Below are 21110 nucleotides of genomic sequence, written 5' to 3' on the forward strand. Positions count from 1 at the left end.
TTGCTTTACCTGTAAAGGGTTAAAAAGCCCATAGGTAAAAAGAAGGGAGTGGGCACCTGACCAAAAGAGCCAATGGGAGGGCTAGAACTTTTTAAAATTGGGGGGAAAACTTTCCCTTTGTCTGTTTGTTGTTGCTCTTGGGAGAGAGGAGACGCAAAGCAGGAACCAAGCTGAACTATGATGTAGGAAGCTTTAAGCCAGGTACGGAGGAACCATGAGATCATACCTAGAGGTTGCTTATCTGAAACCCCTGATATGTAATAAGTCAGGGAAGGTCTAGGAAGACGCGATTAGGGTTAATTCTTTTATTTCTTATTGGCTTGTAGATTCCTCGGTGCTAACCCCAGGTGCTTTTCTTTTGCTTGTAACCCTTAAGATGAACCTCAAGAGAGCTATCTTGATGCTTAATTTTTGTAAGAGGTTTTTTTTTTTGATCTAGCAAATAGCCTAAGTTCCAGATGTATTTTCTTGAATTTACCCTTTTCAAGAACAGGATTGAATTTTTGTGTCCCTAAGAGGTTTGTGCATATGCTATTGCACAATTATTGCATATGTTGGTGGCAACAGCTGATTTCCTTTGTTTTTCTTTTTCAGCTCTTCCCCGGAGGGGGGAGGAGGGTGAAAGGGCTTGAGGGTACCCCACAGGAAGGAATTCCCAAGTGCGCATTTCTGGGTTCTCAAAAGGGGTTTTTTTGCATTTGGGTGGTGGCAGCATCTACCCATCCAAGGTCAGAGAGAAGCTGTAACCTTGGGAGTTTAATATAAGCCTGGAGTGGCTAGTATTAATTTTTAGAATCCTTGCGGGCCCCCACCTTCTGCACTCGAAGTGGCAGAGTGGGGAATCACCCTTCACAGAGAGGTCTGAAATAAATATGCAGAACCCAGAGTACCAATGTTCATTGTGACTAGGAGAATGCAGTAAACCAGTTCTCAAACCTCCAACATCTGCCATTCAGCTAGTCAGCCCCCCGGCTTGCTAAAATCAGGGATGGGTCCAGGTGACAATGTTTGGATCTAGACACTCCCTGCGAAAGGTTAATATTCAGGATTTGGGTTCCCCCCTGAGACATAGCCCCATTCAGGATCTGGATTGGAGCATCAGAACCAAACTGGCGGAAATCTCACAAAAATATTTCCCTCTCTTCTCTACATGCTTCTGTTCCTCCCTCCCATCATCCCATTTACCATCTCTTTATACATTTCCTCTTCTCCTGAGATCATCTGGGATATCGCATAACTGCACCAGAATTTCATGAGGTCTTCTGGACTGGGGGGTTGTAAGTGTTCCTGACCCCTCCTCCTCTAAATGGCTGGATCTGACACCCTTCTGTGATGGCTAGGAAATTATAGAAGAGATGGGGGGAGGTGGAGGTGGGGAAGCTGTAATGGGAATTGGGACTGTGTCAATCTCTGCTGGCCTATTGGGAAGACACCTACCATACACTCAGAAAACAGCTTGGAATGGTGTCCCTGTTTGGTAGTCTCCCTACAGGTCTCAAAAGAGTAGCCAACTGTCTCCCCCCATCAGAGAGTGGAAGGAGTTGCAGGAGAATAAAGACCACTGTGCCCCATCTCTCTGATGATTGTTATGTGGAATGGAGGAAATCCAGGCCTGTGATGTGATGTCAGAGGGAGGTGGCCTTAGGAGCAGAGGAAGGATATGTTGGGAACCAAAAAGATTGAACCTGCCCAGTTGAGACTTGGTTTTAAAGAGTCAAAGCCTGTAAGGTGGGCTTGATTCCAATTACCCAAATCAAGCCCATTTTCACAGGTTACTCAAGGCTTGACTTTTGAACCCAGGTCTCCACAGGTGAAAGTAAGTCCAACCCTGCCTGTTCCTAATTAATCCACCCCTTTTGCTCCTCCCTAGAAAAAAACCCTTTCACTTTGTTTTCAAGTTGATCTTAAAATAAAAAAATCTGCACAAAACTTTTATCTTAATATCGGATAGAGATGCAGGACTCTGGATGCACATACATAGGACTGACTTGTACTGTAAGGGTGGACACCAAAGAGTTAAATCAGACAGAAGGATTCATAGGCTCTGGAAAAGCAGCGGCTACCAATGATGTCAAAGTGTCAATCTCCATGTGATTGACAAATTTCAGGTTCAGTGATGGATGGACAGCAGGGAGATTACACAAGGACAATCAATATGCCTTTCTCTGTACTTGAAGAGCCTTTGTAGAAGACAGTAGAAGAACGAGGCCCAGGGCTGCAGGGAGCTGGTGGGGCTTAGAGATTTTGTGAAACCTTTAGAACATTGTTTTTAAAGTTGATTTTTATGAAACTTGCTAAATTTTTGGGGAAAAAAACATTTCCCCCCCCCTTTTAATTAACGCTGTTGTACTCCAAGGGAAGTGTGAATTAAAAAATATGATGCTGTGTTTGTCCAACTAAATAGAAGCCCTTGATACAGAAACAGTGTGGATATTGCTTGAAAGTAGTGCTTCCCCTGCTTCTTCTACTATTGAAGAATAATAGTTTTAAAATCATGCAGCACCTTTCTCCAAAGGCAAATAGAACTCAAGCCCCCGTATTTTCCAGTTGTTGTGCAGGTTTTTAAGTCAGTCATTTAGCCAAATAATATCTCTCATCCCCAAATTAGGAGGTTGTTTAACCTTTCCTTGGTAAATCCCACTAGGCACCCATCTGCATCTTTAGGTGTCTCAATACCTTTAAAAATCTGCCCCTCCTCCTCTCTCCCCCCCCCCCCCCCCCCGAGTCCCTAAACTGGACTTTAGAAGGGACAGCATGTCCTGGAAATAAGACCGATCAGTTTAATATATCCATTGTTGGTTGGCCTAAATTGTGCTGGCTTTTTCCCCATATTCAAATCACTCCAAATTACCAGTGTGTTAAAGTCTTCTCAAATTATACCTGCCAGGGAAGGACTTCCTATGTGATTTGTGTGATCAGAGCCTTTTTGTAGGAAGACCTGCTGATATGGAGAAATACACCGCACACCAAATTATTGATTGAGGCTGTTTTTCCACACTGCCAAAGCAAGGGAATGTGACTGAGCGTGAGAGTGAGGTGGCGGCTGATGCTCTGGCCCTCGTTTACTAGGTGGCTTGGGTGTTTCTCTGGTGCTGTGAACCAACAGGCTGTGTTGTTACTTTGGCATCTTACTTTGGCCTGCTGTCAATCCAGGAACAATCATAGTAAATATGGCTTTTATAATAGCTGCTTTCATTTCAAAGTGCTTCCCCAGCAAATGGGCTTCAGTAATTAAAACTATAAGTCAGCATTAGTTTGGGAAATGACTGAAAAGAGTGTGAAAGGGCTGGCAGGCTTTTTTGGAGGGAGAAGTGGGGCTGAAGTCTGCATCTAGAAAGGGGTTTGGTGTTGGCATAGGGCCAGTTGATTGCAAGTTTAATGGGAAATAATACCAGGCAGTACCCCACACTATTTTATTGAATATATCAGAACTACTTTACCAGGAATTGAAGAACTTAGAAAAGGAGACACACTGAGTGACAAAAAAGAGGAGTGAGTACACACCATCTGGATTGGAGAGAGACTGCACTTTTTCAGTAGTCAAGGCAGAGAGCTACGTTAAAATGTTTTTGTTTTTTTCCCCCTTCCCTAAAGAATTTTGAGTCTAAATTGTGTGAAGTTATATTGTACTAGGTGGGCAAGATGCAAATAATTACACAGTGACCCAAATAGAAATAATCATCATTCCATCTGACATTTTAAAAGTCAGATCCCTCAGTAGAGAGTTGGGATGTTGGATTCTGGCTTTTTTGTTATTTTTATTTAAAAACAACACATGCAGAAGAAACATTTAAAATATTGAAGACTGGATCATAGTGGGATTGCAATGTCTGTATATGTTTCAGGGGACTAGGAAAAATAGAAGAGTTCTTATGTTTTTACTCAGGCCTTGACTGGAAGAGTTTCCAGAAAGATAGCAAGGAAGTGGATTTATTTATGTTAAAAATGTATCCAAAGAAGCAATGACAAAGGTAGAAATGCCATCTGGGGGTTATGTTGAGTCAAATGGCCCCCTGTACAGCTTCTGATGTCAGCAGGAAGCAGCTGTTGGGTATGTGGAAGTGAAACCCATCCATAAGTCCCTGTATGAGTATGTTTGCTGCCAGAGGTGGGGAATGAGGGATATTTTGTGAACCTCAGAAGTCCAGTGCAGAAACAATCTGCATAAAAATCCCCCCGCAGTTTAATGTGTGTGTTTCTTTTGTATGCGGGGTTGTGAAAATTCATGCTATAAACTCCAGTCAAGCTATAAATGCATGAAAGTCCAAATGTACAAGGAACATGCTCTCTTTGGGACTATATTTGCCTTCTGCTCCCTGTTTACTTGGATGAAGCCCTCTGCAAGTTAAACAGGAGGCTAAATAAAAGGGTGAAATGAACATTTATGAGTTATGTCATCCTTTGGGAATGAGAGAAAATTGTGTTGTACTGAGAGGGAAATAGAACAGAACTGAATGGAATCTTGTGTTGTATCACTACGAAGTGGTGTGAATATTTCTCATTCAATTTTTTCTTACTGTTAAAATGTGGTTGAAACAAGTTTGAACTGGTTAATACTTTCTTATACCACACTGGTGTACTCTTTCATAATCCCTTATATTAGTGTCACACACATCATGGTGACTGCCACCGGCAGAGGACACAAACAGCCCATTGTAAAAGGTAATATTTTATTTGTACACGAGTTCTGCAAGTTCATTCATGATGATAATTTCTCAAGGAACTTTCAGGCTTCTGGACTGAGCAAATGAGTACAGCTTTCCAGCAATAGGTTTTCATTGCATTCAGTTCATGGAATCATGGAGGATAGAGGAGGAGAAAGACCTATTGGTCTTGATTCTTAAAACCTTTTAGGTGAATATTTGGATATGTAAGCCTACCATATTGAACGATGCCTCTAATGAAATGCCACCCATTAAGGTGTTGTTTCAAAACAATGATGTCACAACCGTAGTCAATCCATGACTGCTATGTTGTCATCTCTCCCTGAAGTACCACCTTTGAGGGGTTGTACTATACTTATCATGCTGTTATGTGTACCCGTGTTGGGGAGGAAGAGTGGATACCTCCATATAGAGTTGTCCACAAATTTCACAAACCTATCTCCAGATAAAGCAAAAGTGACTACAGGGAAAGGCAAAAAAAATCTCCTGAGACGACATAATTAATGTAACAGTCTCAAGATTTCTTCATCCACTCTGGATGCCAGCAGTCTAGATTTTGCATGAAAGCGTGTAAATGTGATACCCAAGATTGCAAAGCAGGTCCAGGGTCCAAAGCCGTGCTGGTTATTTACCTTCAGTTCTAGACATCAGCTGAATTCTAATGTGTGTTTGTAAAAGAATATTGTGGTTTGGGATTCAGAATCCTTGAATATGATTGGCACCGGGTGGCTGGCCTGTTTAAATGAAGTAGCTCCTGTACAAGAACAGGTGCTCTCAGTTTAGCCAGTTAAGAGAGCGTGAAAGCACATGGGACTATAAAGAGCCAGGCTGTCAATAAGGAGGGCAGAGCAATAGGAGCTTCCTAGTGAGAGTTCCCTGGGAGGCAAGACCGTGGGAACCCGCTGGGGAAAAAGGGCCTCCAGGGATAAAGCCCTGGGATGTGGTGTTTAGTGAAAAAGACAAGGAAGAACCTGCACCAGGCCCTGAAGCAGGAAGGACTGAGAGAGGCAAAGGGGAAAATCCCCTGAGAGCTGTAGCTTAAGAAGGAGTTTGTGTTTGTGTTTTTCCTACATTTGGAAAATAAAACTGTGCCTGGAAAGAGACCCTGGGTTTGTCGCTAGGTCCTTTGTGGGCTGGGGAACAGCCAGCACCTTACAATGATAAACTAGGGTTGGGACTACAATTTTGTCACAGAGGTTATGGTGGTCATGGAAATCGTGAATGTGGATAAAGTCCATGAAATTGGGCTCCCCCCTGCTTTGGAAATGACTGGGGAAATGCATTTGATTAGGAGTGGAATTGCACCCTTGTGACTGGGGTCACAGTGCTTCTCCGGCCTGCCCTTTGTCTCCATCTATGGAGTGATGGCAGGGCCAAACTTGAGTGGTACTGTGCCCTTGTGTGCTAGGCACCTGTGGACTCACCTTTCAGCACCCCCACTCTACTCTTGTATATGTTGAGGTACTGAAAACTACATTATTTGGTGACCTTTCTGTGACTTATAGGTTTTTTCTTCCACACCTCTAGTGTGAAATTTGTTAAAAATTTCCATGCCAAAATCATCGCCTCAACTATGATTAGCTCAGAAATCCAATATCTTTAGAATCTATGGACTTTATTCTTCTCTCCAATACATGACTGCAGCTCCTATTAACTTTAATGGGAATTGTGTCCGTATATCAGATGGTAGAATTGGTCCTTGTGTGTACCTGTGACTCTGTACAAGGTACATTTTACCTGTGCTTGTTGCAAGGAAGGGTTATTCTTTTTAGAAACCACAAGATTAGAAATTATGGATCTGTTGTGTTAGAACAGGTGAATTAACTCTCCCTCAGACAAGGTACCAAAATTGCTGGTTCTAGAAGAGTGTGTGTGTCGGGGGGGTTTCTACAGAATTCCCAATCTAGAGTTGAGTGCCATGGCAGGAATCAGTGTTTCTAGAAACAAGCAGTAATCTGATTCTAGATCAAGGAGAACACATGCTTTTTTCTAGAACTGGAGATGATGAATTTGTAATCTCTGTTCCTGAGGGTGTAGTTTATGAAATAAAGAACACAGTGTAATCCTCTTCCCTTCGGAAATGTCTTGTTCCCTTCAAAACTGAGTGGGGGCAGAGACCGAGGAATGCTCTTACTGATAGGTTATGGATGTGTTGATGAAGACAGAAGAGAAGCTGCCCTGAAGCACTTGTCTCCATATTGCATGGGGGCAAAAACTCAAGGTGAAAAGCAGTGAGGTGGTCAAATCAGCTGATGGACTATTTATATAATGATAACTGTGTCTGTTGCCGACTCTATGAACCACATCCAACAGCATCTATTTCAGTGCAGAGGAGCCCTGACGGAGCACATTTTGATTAATAAATTATCCAGCACAAGGAGTGTGATGGGTTCCCCTTTCACATCTCATGAAAGTCATTCACTCCAAGTTCAGTGGCTCGGCAAGTCTCCACCATTCTGACAATGCATCTCTCAGCCACAAACGTCCCTTCACAGGGGGACTGTTGGAGCGTTCACCTAGGCATAGAGGGTTGGACAGTGCTGGCTCAGAGGCAGTACTTAATTAAAGATGGAGAGTAGCCAAATCTTTCTCTGTGTGCATAATTTGAAAAGTAATGAGCTACCAATAGCAAAGGGGGCGGGGAGGAGACTTCAATATCTTTCTCCTTTTTCTGGAGTCAGCCCAGTATTTTTAAATAGCGTCTTTAAACTGAGAGAGTCAGCAGAAGGTATTAAGAATCATGGTCCTTATCTACAAAATCCCACTTTATATCATTGTTTCTCCAAAATGGCATCTATACCAAGACCCATTCTTCACAATGAGACTAGAAGAGACCTGAAATTTTGCTATTGTGATATAGCCCTGCTGCTCCTGATCTGGCTTCCTTCCTGCTCTTTTCTCTTCATCTCACTTTTTCTCACCCCAGCTGATGAAAGGAACTCATGAGTTGGATAGGATTTATAACTCACAATTCCCAAAGGTGACTTATATTTTAGCCAGATTGACCTGATCCTTGTTCTTGTCTTTTTAAATCTCCATTTCTACCGGAAAAATTCTTATAGACCAAGAAAAACAAAATGATACATGAAGGATTTAGTAGCAATGGTGCTGATTGCATATATCTGTCTAAGGTATTACATGTTTGCAGTGTTGTAGCTGTGTTGGTCCCAGGATATTAGAGGGACAAGGTTGGTGAGGTAATATCTTTTATTGGACCAACTTCTATTGGTGAGAGACACAAGCTTTCAAGCTACACAGACCTGAAGAAGAGTTCTGTGTAGCTTGAAAGCTTGTCTCTTTCACCAACAGAAGTTGGTCCAATAAAAGATATTACCTCACCCACCTTGCCTCTCTAAGGTACTATATGGTTCCCATTACCATTGTATTTGTGGGCCTCTTAGTCTTTTAATGTATTTATCCTCACATCTGCCTGGTGAGGTAGGGAAGTACTATGCTCCCCATTGTACAGATGGGGAACCGATGCACAGAGAGAATAAATGACTTGCTCCAGATCACACAGGGAAGCCGGTGCCAGAGCAGGGAGCTGAACTTGGTTCTTGTGAAGCTCACTCCAGTTAAAATGTGTATGTTACAAAGTTAGCACATGGTCTCGGCTTTGGAAAAGTGGGCAGGGCTCACTCTAGGTTTTGAAGGCCCTCTTATGAAATCTTGTGTCATGCCTCAGACAGACTGCCACAGAACCCATGGAGAGATTTAGTATGGTTTTATTTACTATGGAAGTCTGTCTCTTCTGTTCACGCACGTCCCTTTTTCTTCTATAACTTAATGCATCTTTTCTTCCCTGACTTTCAGTGTCTCTATTTGCCTATTTTACACTTCTCAAATTTCAATATATTATTTTCTGTAACAATTTTCAGATTCTTCCTTCCACCCTGAGCTATTTTACCACCACTTTTTCAAAATATATTTTTTTAAAATCTTACACTCCGTTTTAATTCTTGCTCCAACCTCTTTGACCACCCCTCCTTTTATTCCTCTTTGCCTCTTACCTCAACTGGATCCCCTAGGTTTCCTCTCACTGCTTTGCTCTCCCCTCCGAGCCATTCAGTCTGCCCTCCTGGGCTGTACTCTGCTCCACCCCTGACCTCTTCCAGGTCAGCGGGTTTCCATTTGTGTTTCAGTGTAGGGGAGGAAGAAAGGGAGGTGCCCTTCCCAGGAGGGGTAAGGATCTCTGTTGCCCACCAGGAGTATGAGGCCTGGTCTACACTACGAGTTTAGGTCGACTTTAGCAGCGTTAAATCGACTTAAGCCTGGACACGTTTACACTACGAAGCCCTTTCTGTCGACTTAAAGGGCCCTTTAAACCGGTTTCCTAACACCACCTCGACAAGGGGATTAGCGATAAAATCGACCTTAGGGGGTCGGAATTGGGCTAGTGTGGACGGAATTCGACATTACTGGCCTCCGGGAGCTATCCCACAGTGCTTCATTGTGACCGCTCTGGACAGCACTCTCATCTCAGATGCACTGGCCAGGTAGACAGGAAAAGCCCCGCGAACGTTTGAATTTCATTTCCTGTTTGCTCAGCGTGGAGAGCACAGGTGACCATGCAGAGCCCATCAGCACAGGTAACCATGATGGAGTCCCAGTCCCAGTCCCAGGATCGCAGAAGAGCTCCAGCCTGGACCGAACGGGAGGTACAGGATCTGATCGCCATCTGGGGAGATGAAGCAGTGCTCGCCGAACTCCGAAACAGTAAAAGAAACGGCAAAACATTAGAAAAGATCTCCAAGGCCATGAAGGACAGAGGCCATAACAGGGACGCGCGGCAGTGCCGCGTGAAAATTAAGGAGCTAAGGCAAGCCTACCACAAAGTCAGAGACGCAAACGGAAGGTCCGGGGCAGAGCCGCAAACATGCCGCTACTACGCGGAGCTGCATGCCATTCTAGGGGGTGCAGCCACCACTAGCCCAAGCGTGTTCTATGAGTCCCTCTCTGCAAACGGGGAAGCGGGTTCGGCGGACGAGGAAGATGAGGATGGAGAGAACATAGATAGCTCACAGCAGCAAGGAAGCGGAGAAACCAGTTACCCCAACAGCCAGGATATGTTTGTCACCCTGGACCTGGAAACAGTAACCCCCGAACTGACCCAAGACCCTGAGGGCACACAGGGGACCTCTGGTGAGTGTACCTTTGTAAATATTACACATGGTTTAAAAACAAGCGTGTTTAATGATTAATGATTAATTTGCCCTGGCAATCGCGGCCAGTACAGCTACTGGAAAAGTCTGTTAACGTGTATGGGGATGGAGCGGAAATCCTCCAGGGACATCTCTAGAAAGCTCTCCTTCATGTAATCCCAAAGCCTTTGCAAAAGGTTTCTGGGGAGGGCTGCCTTATCCCGTCCGCCATGGTAGGACACTTTACCACGCCAGGCCAGTAGCACGTAGTCTGGAATCATTGCATAACAAAGCATGGCAGCGTATGGTCCCGGTGTTTGCTGGCATGCAGACAACATCCATTCCTTATCACTCTTTGTTATCCTCAGGAGAGTGATATCATTCACGGTCACCTGGTTAAAATGGTGCAATTTTATTAAGGGGACATTCAGAGGTGCCCCTTCCTGGTCTGCTGAACAGAAATATTCCCCGCTGTTAACCACGCGGTGGGGGGGAGGGTTGAAGTGACCATCCCAGAGAATTGGGTGTGAGGGGGAGGGGAGTTAGTTGGGTTTGTGCTGCATGTTAAACCTGAAATCGCAGCCCCTCCTTTTACATTGCAAACCCATTTTAAATGGCACGGGTGCTTGGTATGGGAAATGAGGGCAGAACTGTTTGAAACCATCCCCACATGTTAAGAAGGTTAAAAAAGCCCAAAGACTATATGTCTTACCATGGCTGCCTGCAAGCTGAAATCTGTGTCCTGGCACTGCGTGAGTGATCTCTCACACCAAACCAGGAGACTCTCAATATAAGAGGAAAAATGCGACCTTGTAACGAAAGCACATGTGCTGTGTGATGTTGTGAACAGCAAAATCTAACGTGAAAGAGTCTACCCATTGTTCTCTAAAATGTATCTTTTTTAACAACCTCTCCCTTCTCCACCAGCTGCAAATCTTACTCCTTCGCAGAGGCTAGTGAATATTCGAAGAAGGAAGCGAAGGACGCGTGACGAAATGTTTACTGAACTTCAGACTGCCTCCCACGCTGACAGAGCACAGCTGAATGCGTGGAGGCAGTCAATGACTGATTTTAAAAAAGCCCAATATGAGCGAGAGGAGAGGTGGCGTGCTGAATCGCGGGCTGAAGAGGAGAAGTTGCGTGCTGAAACGCGGGCTGAAGAGGAGAGGTGGCGTCAACTTGTAATCAGAAAGCAAGAGTCGATGCTCCGGCTGCTGGAGCATCAAAGTGATATGCTCCTGCGTATGGTTGAGCTGCAGGAAAGGCAGCAGGAGCAGAGACCGCCGCTACAGCCCCTCTGTAACCAGCAGCCATCCTCCCCAAGTCCCATTGCCTCCTCACCCAGACGCCCAAGAACACGGTGGGGGGGCCTTCGGCCACCCACTCACTCCACCCTAGATGATTTCCATAGCAATAAGTTTTAAAGTTTTAAATTGGAGTGTGTCCTTTTCCTTCCCTCCTCCCCCACCCATCCTGGGCTACCTTTCAAATTATCCCCCTAGTTGTGTGCTGAATTAATAAAGAATGCATGAATGTGAAGCAACAATGACTTTATTGCCTCTGCAAGTGGTGCTCGAAGGGGGGAGGGTAGTAGGGGAGGGTGGGGTGGTTGGTTTGCAGGGAAGTAGAGTTAACAGGGTGGTGGGGGAGGGGCAGAGGGTTCATCAAGGAGCAACAAACAGAAGTTTCACTCCGTAGCCTGGCCAGTCACAAAACTGGTTTTCAACGCTTCTCTGATGCGCACCGCGCCCTGCTGTGCTCCTCTAACCGCCCTGGTGTCTGGCTGCGCGTAATCAGCGGCCAGGCGATTTGCCTCAACCTCCCACCCCGCCATAAATGTCTCCCCCTTACTTTCACATATATTGTGGAGCGCACAGCAAGTAGCAATAACAATGGGGAGATTCTTTTCGTTAAGGTCTGAGCGAGTCAGTAAGCTGCGCCAGCGCGCTTTTAAACGGCCAAATGCACATTCCACCACCATTCGGCACTTGCTCAGCCTGTAGTTGAACAGGTCTTGACTGCTGTCCAGGCTGCCTGTGTATGGCTTCATGAGCCATGGCATTAAGGGGTAGGCTGGGTCCCCAAGGATCACGATAGGCATTTCAACATCCCCAACTGTTATTTTCTGGTCTGGGAAGAAAGTCCCTTCCTCCAGCTTTCGAAACAGAAGAGACTGCCTGAAGACGCGAGCATCATGTACTCTTCCCGGCCAGCCCACGTTGATGTCGGTGAAACGTCCCTTGTGATCCACCAGGGCTTGCAGCAGCATTGAAAAGTACCCCTTGCGGTTTATGTAGTCGGTGGCTTGGTGCGCCGGTGCCAAGATAGGGATATGGGTTCCGTCTATCGCCCCACCACAGTTTGGGAATCCCATTGCAGCAAAGCCATCCACTATGGTCTGCACGTTTCCCAGAGTCACTACCCTTGATATCACCAGGTCTCTCATTGCCCTGGCAACTTGGATCACAGCAGCCCCCACAGTAGATTTGCCCACTCCAAATTGATTCCCGACTGACCGGTAGCTGTCTGGCGTTGCAAGCTTCCACAGGGCTATCGCCACTCGCTTCTCCACTGTGAGGGCTGCTCTCATCCTGGTATTCTGGCGCTTCAGGGCAGGGGAAAGCAAGTCACAAAGTTCCATGAAAGTGCCCTTACGCATGCGAAAGTTTCGCAGCCACTGGGCATCGTCCCAGACCTGCAACACGATGCGGTCCCACCACTCTGTGCTTGTTTCCCGGGCCCAGAATCGGCGGTCCACGGCATGAACCTGCCCCAGTAACACCAAGATTTCCACATTGCTGGGGCCTGTGCCTTGTGAGAGGTCCATGTCAATTTCCTCATCACTATCGTCGCCGCGCTGCAATCGCCTCCTCCTCAGCTGGTCCTGGTTTGGCTTTGGCATGTCCAGGAGGCTCTGCATGTTTTCCAGGACAATGCGCGTGGTGTTCATAGTGCTCAGAATTGCCGCGGTGATCTGAGCGGGCTCCATGATCCCAGTGCTGGCTATGGCGTCTGGTCTGAAAAAAAGCGCGAAAGTAGTATCTGACGGACCAGGGGAAGAAGGGAGGGAGGGAGAGAGGGAGGGAGGGGCGAGTGACACCGCGTACAGGTACAGGGAATTAAAATCAAGAAAGGTGGGTTTGCATCAGGGAGAAACACAAACAACTGTCACACAGAATGCCCCCCCCCCCAAAGATTGAACTCAAAAGCCTGGGTTTAGCAGGAGGGAGGGGGGAAGCAAATGAATGGAGAATAAATCTATTTTTTACATCTTAAGACGATGGTGCAGCATGACTGATAGCCCTTGGCATTTTCTGGGTGCTTGGCAGCAAATACTGGGCGCTTGGCAGTAAGCCTTCAGGTCTACTGCACAATATGATGCCCACTGCAGTATGACAACGATGGATACCAGTCGTAATATACTATCTTCTGCCCAAAAGGCAAGGGGTTGCTGCTGTGTAGCAATGTTGCCCCATCCTGCGAATAATACATCTGATAACCATCATCATCAAGGCAAGGGGGCTGGTGCAATGCAGCCCCACGGCTGCCAGCCCCATGTCTGCCAGCACCCAGATAGCCCTCGGCCTCTTCTGGGTGCTTAGCAGACAATATTGGGCACTTGGCAGAAAATAGCATACTACGACTGATAACCATCATTGTCTGCCCGGGTGCCCATGATCGACAGCCACTGCAGTACGATGACGACGGTTACCAGTCGTAATATACCATCTTCTACCAAAAGGCAAGGGGCTGGTGCAATGCAGCCCTACGGCTGCCAGCCCCACAGCTGCCAGCACCCAGATCGCCAATGAAGGCTACCAGTCATGCTGCACCGTCTACCGCCAAAAGGCAGTAAGCTGCTGCTGCTGTTTAGCAATGCAGTCCCACGTTTGCCGGCACCCGGAAGAGATATGGTGACGGTGAGCTGAGCTGAGCGGGCTCAATGCTTGGCGTGGTATGTTGTCTGCACAGGTAACCCAGGTAAAAAGGCGCGAATCTATTGTCTGCCGTTGCTGTGACGGCGGGGGAGGGGCCTGACGCAATGTACCCAGAACCCCTCGCGGCACTGCTTTGCATCATCCGGGCATTGCGATCTCAACCCATAATTCCAATGGGCGCCGGAGGCTCCGGGAACTGTGGGATAGGTACCATAGTGCAATGCGCCGGAAGTCGACGCTAGCCTCGGTACTGTGGACGCGGTCCGCCGACTTCATGCACTTAGAGCATTTTAGGTGGGGACACACACAATCGGCTGCATACAACCGGTTTCTATAAAACCGGCTTCTATAAATCCGACCTAATTCTGTAGTGTAGACATAGCCTAAGAATCCCATTCAGTCTTTTGCTGAAGGACCCATCAGTTCCTGAAATTTGCCAGCTCAGTTTGACTGAGCCAGAATCGCTCCTGCCTATGATAGATGCTCTGCTCACAGGCAGAATGAGCAGTTTCTTATTATGAGCTCTCCAGGCACTTTGCAGGGAAAGCAGCTGGGTGGCTGTCAGGCTCATTTCAAAGTGCTAATGGTACTAGGGGGTTTGGTCCTTCTCAGGTTTTGTTTCTTCCTGTTTCTGTTTAGTCCAGAGTTAGACCTAGGCCAGCACTCCTGATTCATTCCTAGGTGCAGCCATGGGAGAGCACAAGCCAGAGAGTGGGTTTGAAGACCCCTTGCAGAACTGATGTGTCAGAGATTAGATAGCAGCTCTTTTTTCAAAAGTTCTTCATAGCTTTGGAACAGACTATCTCATAGCTAGTGGAAATGTGTTAATAGTGAACCTGCTACCTGTTAGTGATTCCTGAACCTATTTGTGATGACTTAATTCCCTGGTTGGAGTAGGGATACAGCAGAGGAAAGCTAGCTCTCTGGCTGGTACATTAAATGGTACTGGAATTTTTGTTTACAAGTGAGTGTGTTGTGTGACGGTTGTGGCACAAAATATTGAGAGAAATATAGCAGAGAGGGCTGTGGAGAGAGGCTTTGAACAGTACAATTTCCCCCTGAAGAGAAGTCCACTTTGAACACTTTGCTTTCAAATATTCATATGATCATTCCGTATCAGGTGAAGTTTCAGTTTCAGGTGCTGATATTCTCTGTCTGGGTCACAAAGGGTTTGTGTACTGCACTCTAAGATAGCAATAACACAGAATGAAAAGCCTGCTCCATCTTACAGCCTCCGAGCAACAGAATTATCTTGGTAGATCTGCTCCGTTTAAAATACACTAGAGAGGATTCTGTGTATCCACTGTGTTCTCTCTCATGTCTGGGTATTACAGTGCTGCTTCAACAATGTAGTCATCAGAGGAACAGCAATTTGTTGTATTGGCACACCCATTAGACAGGGTCAGGGAGGCAGGATAGGATGAGTAGCACTAGCAGCATCAGTCAGACAAGACCAGGGTCAGAAGGACATGACAGTGCAGGTAGCATAATACGGGCAGGTAACACCGGTCTGAGCAGCAAGGCAGGGCCAAAAGCACCAGGGATCTTTGGACAGGCAGGCAGCACTGAGAGCAGCAGACAGGATCAGAGTTCAGAGTGCCATGAAACAGGCTCCGGATGTCTTTCTCAGGCATTGTTAGATTGAGATAGTGGCATAGAGCAATGCAAAGAACACTGGCACCAGATCTGCAACTGTGTCTGAATATGGCAGTATATGGATGAGTCACTTGCCAACATTATATAATAGAGAGACAAACCCTTGCTAACTCATAGGATTTCATTGGATAGTTATTATCTGCTTCAGAGGCCATTGGAGACGTATCCGTGGATGAATGTCCAGGAGCTAGCGATTGGAATCTGAGCAGCAACATGCCAGACAGCCATCCATGCTCCTCAGCATCTCCACATTGTGTGGCTCTGTTGCATCCATGGAATCCCTCTGCCTCCGAGTGGGCTGATGCAGAGACCTAGTGGTTTGGAATGGTTTCTTTGTCTTTCCAGACACAGAGGGAAAGGAGAAAGAGGAGTGAAAGTAATTGCTGTTAGAGCAGTGGAGCAGACAAACCAATTGAAAGCCATCAGCCTGTGTTGCAGTACGCACAGTCAGCCACACACTAAACTGCAGTTAACCCAGACTGGGACTTTTTACTGGGTCAAAAGACTGACAGATAACGAGAGGACAAGGGATGAAGGAGAGATTTTATAGCGAGAAAGGGTGGAGAGAGTGGAAGGCTGAGTGACAGCAAATGGGGAGTGAAAAGCAAAGATGACTATTTTTTCCCCCATGAAAAAGATGAAGAAATTGAAAATCTAAAGCTAACTAGAGAGTTTCCAAAGAGAAGCACCGAGCAGGAATTTGCATTGTTCTATGGTGCAGTACTTCATGGAGGACCATTGGTCAGAGGACTAATGAATTAATGATTGAAGAGGCTTTGTAGAGAAAATTATGAAAAGACTTTGAATGACAAATTTGGAGACATGTCTTTCCTACTCCAAGGCTGTTTTTAGAGCCAACCAACTCTGTGTAAGCAAAAAGCCTCCCAAAAGTACATCAAATGCATGTCTTTTGTTTGAACAATATTTGGGAGGTTGAGCTAAAGGAAAACCTCTGATGTGCACAGCTGGAGAGCATTTGGGTCCTTAAGATCCCTTTCTTCTTAAAAATCACCTTACGTTTGCTCAGATTCTGGTTGTGAGCCGAATTCATGGTGAGTCTTGGAATGAGGGGTCCAGTGTTCAAACTGTAGGGCTTTGTTAGGTCCCTCATGCTCCTGCCAAATTCAGAATAAGCCCCACTGACCCATTTCCACTAGAACATATTGGTATGAGGTTGAAGTTGGCAATAGCACCAGTTGGCAGATTGTTAGTGGCAGGACAATTTTTTTTTAATTAAAATATATATTTATTGCATGTAATGTTAGGGGAATGTACAAAGGCTGCCCCAGTATATAATTTACCAGGGCAATATGCAACCAAGGAAATGGCTGGCATCTTAGGAGAGTTAAACTTGTTTCAGTACAATACGATATATTTTTATACATTGTTCTTCAAACATGAAATCACAAAATGACTTTGAGTCAGACATAACTAAAGAGAAAAAACCTGACAATCAAATTTCAAAGAGAGGAAATGACTCTGTGTCTGGGGAAGAAGGTCACAGAGTTCCTTGGATGGCAGCACAAAGTGAAAACATGAGCCCGCCTGACTCCACCTCCTTACCCCGCTGTTGGAGAAGGAATAGGGGAGGAAGCCCAGACTGGAGAAGCATAGGGAGTGCAGGGAATTGGTGGATATGAAATTGGAAAGGTAGCATGAAGTATGTGAAGACTTTGAAAATCAGGAGGACAGTTTTGGATTAGATTTGGAGATTAATAGGAATCCAGTGAAGATGGGGGGGGGCACTGGCAAGGATAAGATGACTTAATACTGTAGGCCTTTTCTATCTCTAATTATGATTGGTTGATCCTGGTGAGCAGGGAGAAATTTGAAGATTTCCAAGGCTCCCAAAACATTAGAGAGAGAAAAATCTAGGAAGGAAGGTGATGTGTTACTTCGATAGCTCTAGATAGGAAGCGCTTTAAGGCACGAAGAAGGATTTCAGCAGTGCTAAGGACAAATTTAGAAATGTTTTGAAATGTGTGCTGTAATATTTAATGATCCTGAACTTTTTCTCCTCCCACATCTTTCTTGCCTAACGTTATAACATTTCTAGTCTAGGTAACAAAGTTCTGGCTTGACTTAAGAGGAGGTCAGTGGGTTAAGTAGGTCATAGTTTAAGTAGGATCAATGATGTGGGGCAAGGGTGTTTTCTCTCTCCCTCAATTCTGAAAGAGGATTTAATCAACCATGTAGTAGCCAGGAACTGACAATCAAGACAGACAAGTAGATGTTAGTTAGAGAGATCTGAGAATAAGCTCAAAAAGAAAGACTGTAGAGTTGGGTGATCACCACATCGAGGTAAAGTCCAAGGTGGAAACTATTGGTACCTTTTATGCTTTGCTACTGAACATCATTTAATATTTAATATTTGTAAGTAGATCCTTAACAGTTCATTAAGCTGTGAACTCTGTCACTGAAGCAATCAATGGGCCATTTCAGATGGAATAGAGAAGAGGACCCAAGGACAGAATCATGAGGCGCTCTGTAATTGGAGGTCTGAGGGAAAATGTAAACCCTCCACTATAAAGGAGAAATGTACAATTATAGAGGACAACGAGGAGACACTGGTTTGTCTTCGCTCATGGTGCTCCTGGAAGGTAAAATGTCTGACAGGATTGAAAGCTAGACTGCGACCAAGTCAGATGAGAAGACAGCTGTAACTAGAAGCAAGAAATGGGTCATTAATCACCCAATGTAAGGGAATATTAATATGATGAAAGTGATATCAAAGTGGCTAGGTCAGGCAGGCAGAGGTACAGGATCAGAATAGAGCAAGTTGGTCAAGAGCTAAGGAAAGGATACTTTTGTTATGGCAAATTTTCTTGAAGTGCATTTCCAGAAAATTGGCAAATAGTTTTTAACATAGAAAGGTAGTGAGAAGTTGGGTGTCTTTTCTCTTCCCTCCCCTGCAGCTGGATGGAATGTAACAATCCCCCTCCTCCTCCTTTATCTTGGTGTTTGGGATCAGGAATTCTTACACACTGTGAGAGTGCAGGGAAAGTGGTGTGTGTGTGTGGGGGGGGAGGTTTGCAGGAGTGTATGTCTGTGCAAGCCCCTCATCATTAATTCAATAGCCTCCTTCTTGGATATCACACAAGGCAAGCATCAGATATCCAAGGCTCCAAGTGACAACTGGTTTCTTTGTCTCAGTTGACAAAGGTAAAGGAGATGAGATTATAATGAGGGTAGCCCCAGTCCCGTGAGATTCAGTTTATTAATATCTGCTGGTAAGTAGGCTGTATGACTCAGCAATACCGTGTTAACCTTCTGCCAGTGTCTATTTCTAAAGAAGGAGAAAACTGACCCAGGTTGCCATGAGAGCAGGACAGGCTCTTCTGGATGAAGCACAAAATAGTGAGGCATTGATGACAGCATCACGTGTGGCTAGTCACACATGTAACCTTCGGGGATACCAGATTTACAAGCTTGTAGAAAGGCATCCAAAGGCATGGAACAAAGAGCATCTACAAACTAGATGGGAGCAAATGAGAGGGTCCAGCCCACTCCCTAAGGGAAGTGGGGACACCGAGAAGGGGCAATCGGCCATCCAGGGGACACAGCGGCAATGGCAGAGTTCAGTCGAGGAGATGTGGAGGAAATGAGAATGCAGCGCTTCAGCTAAAGGAGGAGGAGTCTAAACCAAACCCTGTTCAGTAACTGGATTTTGCCTCTTCGTTGTGCTGCTTTAGCTCTGTCCTAAAACCACGTGGGGCTAGACCATGAAGATACCGTATCACAAGCCCTAAGTCAAGGGTTCCTGTTCCAGGAGCAGGTCAGGTCCCAATTGGGTCCCTGCTTCCCCTTTGCTTCAGGGGAGAAACAAGCTGCACCAGCGCAGCATACTTCCCACCCTGCACCACTCAGCGCTGCAGCTGGTGCATGAGGGGGGGATGGAGCTAAGGCTCTGCTCACCTCCAGCCCTGTCCAACCATTTCCCTCCCACCTTCATGTGATGAGAGTAGCTGCCCCACTGCGGCTGCTCTCGCTTTATGCTCAGACTTCGACGCTTGCTAAGAGGTAAACTGCAAAGTGTCATTCTGTATATGCTGTCTGAGATCCCAAGTCAGTAACAGAGTAGATGTGGAGATAAAAATGATGAATACATTTACATTTTAGCAGAAACTCTTTGAAATTCCTACACTGCCTGAAGTGTTTGTGATGCTATCAGCTCTTGCAAGAAAAGCACAGTTCTGAGCCCAATATTGGGTAGGTAAGTGAAGGAGGAACTGATTTACAGCCATTTAATTTTAAAATGCATTTATAATGCTTTAAGTCTGCACATACTAGTATAATCTGTTACCCGGCTGGGGGTCTTAAACCAGACTACAGTTCTGAATTCTAAAATCGCTTTTTGCATCTGATCTAGTCATGCATGGAGGATAGGGAGAAGAGGCTTGTCTCATCAGGCTTTCCTCTGTGTTAAATCCATAGTTTCTGTGTCTTTAGCATTATGGGCTGCTTGTGCTCATCCTGTTTGTTTTCATTGCCAGGTAACACCAACAGCATCTTTGCACTGGACTACATCAGTGGAGCTTTAACCCTGAATGGGCCACTGGACCGTGAAAACCCTTTCTACAGCACTGGATTCATTCTCACAGTGAAGGTGAGACACTGAGAGCAATATCCTTTTGGGGAGACGGGGGGAAGGATCAGCATAGCTGAAGGGAGAGGAAAGGCACTTCAACCAGAGGATCATCTGTGAATGTGTTGCTGCTCTGCGCTGCTTAATACTGTCTTATTTCAAGTGAAGAAGCACACTGGAACTACTCTTTCCCTATCTGACACCAGGGCAGACCTCTGCTATTCCCAGTGCAGGACCTCTCTCCCCTCCGTCTGGCATCAGGGCCAGACACCATTATCCCTAGATTGGGGGAGTGGGATGTAGAATTAACATGTTGTATTTCCTGTAATTCACCCTGACTTCTGCTAGCTCAGTTAGCCCTTCCAAAGCTCTGTGAACTTCTGCTGTGGGGTACTCCTCTTATGGTGGTTTCTATCTTCTGCAGTGTATGTACAGCTCTGTTCTGGCTCAGTGGTACTCCTTGGGGTGGGAGGAGGCTAGACACATACACACTGCATGCCTCAACCCCTTTGAGCAGCAGGATGAGCAGTGTGCTGTGGATTAATGAAGGGGGGATGTATTGATGGAGCTAGTAGGGGCTGTGAGATGCAACAAAATTAGAAGGGTAGAGACATGCTGCCATGACAAAAATGGGTCTTTTTTTTTTTCCATCTCACTGGGCACCTGTATTTTTGGTGTCCAGCAGATCCTTCAGCTGCATGTGTGTCTGTGTTGCATGGTACAAGGATTAAAAAGAAAAGGCTAAAAGTGGCTTCATCATGAAAATGCATCGAAGCATAACATTCCGATACCATAAGGCCCCACCAGAGAACTGCTCCCCCAACTCCGATTTCAGCCCTTTAATCAAAATCAATACCAAGCCAGCCAGTGGGTTGGAAACGCATTTAAAAGTGTGGATTCCACTGGGCCGGTGGAAAAAATCAGCATGTTAGAGAGGTCATTGATTGGGAGGATGGCAGCCAGCACTGGAAGAGTACAGCTCACCTCCTTGCTGTGGTAGGGGCAGCGCTTTGTCAGGGAGAGAAAATGACATGTAATTACTCTGCTTGACCTGTGGTGAGGGTCTTTCTGTGGAGTTCTACACGGTCAATATACTATTATCATCCCTTGGAATCCTGCTTCTTTC

At 45.8% G+C, this 21110-nt stretch overlaps 1 protein-coding gene across 1 annotated transcript in view; it reads left to right on the forward strand.

The window, feature by feature from the left end:
• CDH23 (cadherin related 23) overlaps window positions 1-21110 on the forward strand; it is a 495748-nt gene that overhangs the window by 212271 nt on the left and 262367 nt on the right. Inside the window, exon 9 of the mRNA XM_029911383.1 lies at window positions 19893-20005. Within this exon, the coding sequence (XP_029767243.1) occupies window positions 19893-20005 (113 nt within the window). The remainder of the gene's footprint in view (window positions 1-19892; window positions 20006-21110) is intronic.

The sequence above is a fragment of the Terrapene carolina genome, unplaced genomic scaffold (assembly GCF_002925995.2).
Source record: "Terrapene carolina triunguis isolate 2854851 unplaced genomic scaffold, T_m_triunguis-2.0 Scaffold95, whole genome shotgun sequence".
Taxonomy (NCBI): Eukaryota; Metazoa; Chordata; order Testudines; family Emydidae; genus Terrapene; species Terrapene triunguis.